Source organism: Penaeus chinensis, chromosome 16 (assembly GCF_019202785.1).
Source record: "Penaeus chinensis breed Huanghai No. 1 chromosome 16, ASM1920278v2, whole genome shotgun sequence".
NCBI classification, from domain to species: Eukaryota; Metazoa; Arthropoda; class Malacostraca; order Decapoda; family Penaeidae; genus Penaeus; species Penaeus chinensis.
This window is the reverse complement of record NC_061834.1, coordinates 32,313,732-32,318,731: the sequence shown is the minus strand read 5'-3', so window position 1 is coordinate 32,318,731 and position 5,000 is coordinate 32,313,732. Positions and strand designations below refer to the sequence as shown.

The window sequence follows — 5,000 nt, the reverse complement described above, 5'->3', positions numbered from 1 at the left end:
ATTTGACAGCCACATATAAGTATGTAAGTAAGCCTTTGTAAGTATGTGATGAAGCAACTACTTACAAACCATTTTCTTTTTCGTATTTTCAAACACATCTATGTCTCATGATCTTCTTTATAAATCATTATTATTATAAGTAGTAGTAGTAGTAGTAGTAGCTGTAGTAGTAGTAGCTGTAGTAGTAGTAGTAGTAGTTGTTGTTGTTGTAACAATAGCAGTAGTAGTGTCATTACTATCATTATTTTTATTATAGTTATTATAATCACTATTATCATTATAATTATCATAATCATAATTATCATAATCTTTATCACCATTACTTTTATCATTATTTTGTATTACCACTGTTATCATTATTTTTTTATGATCACTATAATCATTATTTACATTATCATCATGATTAATATCATCATCATCATTATCATAATGATTATTATTATATCATGATTGTTGTTGTTACTATTTTATCATTATTATTAGTAGTAGTAGTATAAATATTAAATATGTCAACTTCATAATCATCACCATCATCATCATAATCATCATCACCATCATCATCATAATCATCATCACCATCAGTATCAACATCATTATCATCACCATCATTATCATCATCATCATCACCATCAGTATCAACATCATCATCATCATCATCACCGTCATTATCAACATCATCATCACCATCATCATCACCGTCATTATCAACATCATCATCATCATCACCATCATTATCATCATCATTATTAACATCATCATCAACATCATCATCACCATTATTAGCATCATCATCATCATCACCATCATTAACAACATACTCATCATCATCCTCATCATCATCATCATCATCATCAAGACCATCATTATCAACATCATCATCATCATCATCATCACCATCTTTATCATTATATACCGTGCTCTCTCTCTTCTTTTCCCTGTTCTTTCTTCCTATTTCGTCTTCCCCTCCTTTTTCTTTCTCCCTCTGTTTCTATTTGTTTCTTTATTCGCTATCTCGGTTTCTCTTTAATTTATTTTACATTTCCTCTTCTCCGTTTTCTTCTTCCTCATTTCAGACTTTCTTCTTCGTCTCTTCTTTTTTTTTCTTCTTCGTCTCCTTCTCCTCCTTTTTCTTCTTCTTCTCTTTCTTCTTCTTTCCTTTTCCTCAATCTCCTTCTTCTCGTTCTCCTACTTCTTTTCTTCTCCTTCTCCGTTTCCCTTCTCTTCTTCTTCCTTCTCCGTCTCCCTCCTCTTCTTCTTCCTTCTCCGTCTCTCCTTTTCTTCTTCCTTCTACCTCTCCCTCCTCTTCTTCTTCCTTCTACCTCTCCCTCCTCTTCTTCTTCCTTCTCCGTCTCCTTCCTCTTCTTCTTCCTTCTCCGTCTCCTTCCTCTTCTTCTTCCTTCTCCGTCTCCCTCCTCTTCTTCTTCCTTCTCCGTCTCCCTCCTCTTCTTCTTCCTTCTACCTCTCCCTCCTCTTCTTCTTCCTTCTCCGTCTCCTTCCTCTTCTTCTTCCTTCTCCGTCTCCTTCCTCTTCTTCTTCCTTCTCCGTCTCCTTCCTCTTCTTCTTCCTTCTCCGTCTCCTTCCTCTTCTTCTTCCTTCTCCGTCTCCTTCCTCTTCTTCTTCCTTCTCCGTCTCCCTCCTCTTCTTCCTTCTCCGTCTCCCTCCTCTTCTTCTTCCTTCTCCGTCTCCCTGCTCTTCTTCTTCCTTCTACCTCTCCCTCCTCTTCTTCTTCCTTCTCCGTCTCCCTCCTCTTCTTTTTCCTTCTACCTCTCCCTCCTCTTCTTCTTCCTTCTCCGTCTCCTTCCTCTTCTTCTTCCTTCTCCGTCTCCTTCCTCTTCTTCTTCCTTCTCCGTCTCCTTCCTCTTCTTCTTCCTTCTACCTCTTCCCTCCTCTTCTTCTTCCTTCTCCGTCTCCTTCCTCTTCTTCTTCCTTCTCCGTCTCCTTCCTCTTCTTCTTCCTTCTCCGTCTCCCTCCTCTTCTTCTTCCTTCTCCGTCTCCCTCCTCTTCTTCTTCCTTCTCCGTCTCCCTCCTCTTCTTCTTCCTTCTCCGTCTCCTTCCTCTTCTTCTTCCTTCTACCTCTCCCTCCTCTTCTTCTTCCTTCTCCGTCTCCCTCCTCTTCTTCTTCCTTCTACCTCTCCCTCCTCTTCTTCTTCCTTCTCCGTCTCCTTCCTCTTCTTCTTCCTTCTACCTCTTCCCTCCTCTTCTTCTTCCTTCTACCTCTCCATCCTCTTCTTCTTCCTTCTCCGTCTCCCTCCTCTTCTTCTTCCTTCTACCTCTCCCTTCTCTTCTTCTTCCTTCTCCGTCTCCCTCCTCTTCTTCTTCCTTCTCCATATCCTTCCTCTTCTCCTTCCTTCTCCGTCTCCTTCCTCTTCTTCTTCCTTCTACCTCTCCCTCCTCTTCTTCTTCCTTCTACCTCTCCCTCCTCTTCTTCTTCCTTCTCCGTCTCCATCCTCTTCTTCTTCCTTCTACCTCTTCCTTCTTCTTCTTCTTCCTTCTCCATATCCTTCCTCTTCTCCTTCCTTCTCCGTCTCCTTCCTCTTCTTCTTCCTTCTCCGTCTCCCTCCTCTTCTTCTTCCTTCTACCTCTCCATCCTCTTCTTCTTCCTTCTCCATCTCCTTCCTCTTCTTCTTCCTTCTCCGTCTCCTTCCTCTTCTTCTTCCTTCTACCTCTCCCTCCTCTTCTTCTTCCTTCTCCGTCTCCTTCCTCTTCTTCTTCCTTCTCCGTCTCCTTCCTCTTCTTCTTCCTTCTCCATCTCCTTCCTCTTCTCCTTCCTCTTCTTCTTCCTTCATTCTTATCTTTGTATACGTCGACCGTTTCTCATTAGCCAATTTTCATTCCATTCCTCGTAAATCGTGTCCGAATCTGTTCTACTGGCAGTGGCTTTGGCAGAGGAAGGACGCGCACCTGCGGGAGAAACAGATGATTAGTAAGAAAAGCAAACAAAAAAAAAGATAAAAAAGGTAACAAGGAGGGGGGGGGAGGAGGAAGAATGGATGATAATGGTGAATGGGAGATAATTTAAGTTAGAGGATTGTGGGTATATTTTGAAGGTTATGTGCATGGGTTGGGATGAGGATATTACTCATAACGCCCCGCCCACTTACAAAAAAATGAATGAAAAAAAATAGCAATAATGATAATAGTAATGATAATAATGATAAGAAGAATTATGAGAAGAATTGTGATAATAAAAATAATTAGAAAAAGAAGAATTATGACAAGAATTGTCATAATAAAAATAATAAGAAATAGACGAATTATCATAATAAAGATAATAATAAAAACATGAATAGCAATAATGGTGATGATAATAAGAAAATGAACAGCAATAATAATGATGATTATAATAATGATGATAATAATAACAAGTATTAATAATAATGATAACAAATGATACTGATAATGATAATAATAATAATAATGATAATAATAATAATAATGATAATAATAATAATAACAATAATAATGTTGATAATGACTAATAATAATAGCATTCATAACAATAATAATATTATTATTATTATCATTATTATTATCATTTTTATTGTGATTATCATTATTATCATTATTACAATTACAATGATAATAAATGACAATAATAATAATAACAATAAAAATAATAACAATAAAATAATAATAATAACAATAATAACAATAAAAATAACAGTAGAAACAACAACAATAACCATCACACAACAACAACAATTACACTCCAAAAGCCATAGCATTTACCTTCCCTCGTTCTCCTGTAGCAGATGTACCCTGCCTCGCCCACAGCAACGACCAAGGCTGCAGCGAAAAGGGCACCGAGCACAGTATCCCGGAATTCTGAACAGTACGGCGTGGGAGCTAAAAATGGAATGGAGAAAAATACTAATAATAAAAAGGAAGAGAGGAAATACCTGTGGAATTAGAGGACTTGTGGTTAAATAAGGGATTGAGAGATCATTAGAAAGATGGAGATGAATGAGTAACGATAGGAAATGTTTGTGAAAGGGCAATGCACCATTAAGAAAGAGCATTATGATAATAGAAAATGAAACAAAAATAGACTGATCGTAAATAGATTCAAGTAAATGACTCGATATCCTATCTAGCAGCAAAAACTAAAACAACAACGAAACAATAATAAAAAAAAGATAATAAAACAATAGCAATAAGAATAAGAAGAAGAATAACAATAACAATAATAATAATAGTAATTAAAATAAAGCTCTAGAGTAAGAGAGACAACTCACGCGCGGTGCAGACATAGGGGCTGGTACAGACATTCCAAAATACGGTGACGTTGCTGGTCACGTTGAGCGTTCTTATGGTATTGTATCCGAAGGTGGTCGTTATAAAAGGTCCTATGATCTTCCCTTCCCGCTTCTGTTGCAGGTAAGAGTGCGAGGAGGAGGAGTTTAATATAAGAACAGGCATGAATTAAGCATTACTATTATTGATGCTAATATTGCTAAAAATTTGATTATCATTACCATTATCATTATTGTTGTTATCATCATCATCACCACCATCATTAGTGTCATTATTATCATTAGTAGGCTAGTAGCTGTAGTGGTGGCATCACTATTATTACTATCATCATCATTACTAATGTTACTATCATTACCATCAGGTTAGATTCTCAAGGTTCAAAACCTACGGCATGGACTGGACTAGCGTATAGAAAAAAAAACAGTACCCGAGATACACAAGAAATCAGTAACTTTATCAGTATGTATGTATATATATATATATATATATATATATATATATATATATATATATATATATATATATATATACGATTTACAGATAAGAAAGAAAGTTTTCGATCCCTTGTTCGATACAACAGAAGCTGTATCGAAACACATGACTAAAACAGCGATGCGAAACTTCGCGGCTCGTATTCATTCGACTATCGCATTTTTGGGCTAGTATTGTTGTACATTTTTTCAGCGTATTCACAAAGGATTATCGGTTGAGGAGAGCCCGTGCAGAAAACTTTACGCTGTGAGCAC

At 37.0% G+C, this 5,000-nt stretch overlaps 1 protein-coding gene across 1 annotated transcript in view; it reads right to left on the bottom strand.

Annotated features, from left to right (window-relative positions):
• Positions 1–2,668: 2,668 nt before the first annotated feature.
• The window catches only part of LOC125033465, a 5,954-nt gene continuing 3,622 nt past the window's right edge, over positions 2,669–5,000 (bottom strand). The window contains exons 3-5 of the mRNA XM_047624991.1: positions 4,236–4,368; positions 3,730–3,846; positions 2,669–2,901 (exon numbers count right to left, since the gene is read on the bottom strand). Of these exons, the coding sequence (XP_047480947.1) occupies positions 2,789–2,901; positions 3,730–3,846; positions 4,236–4,368 (363 nt within the window). The 3' untranslated portion in view covers positions 2,669–2,788. The remainder of the gene's footprint in view (positions 2,902–3,729; positions 3,847–4,235; positions 4,369–5,000) is intronic.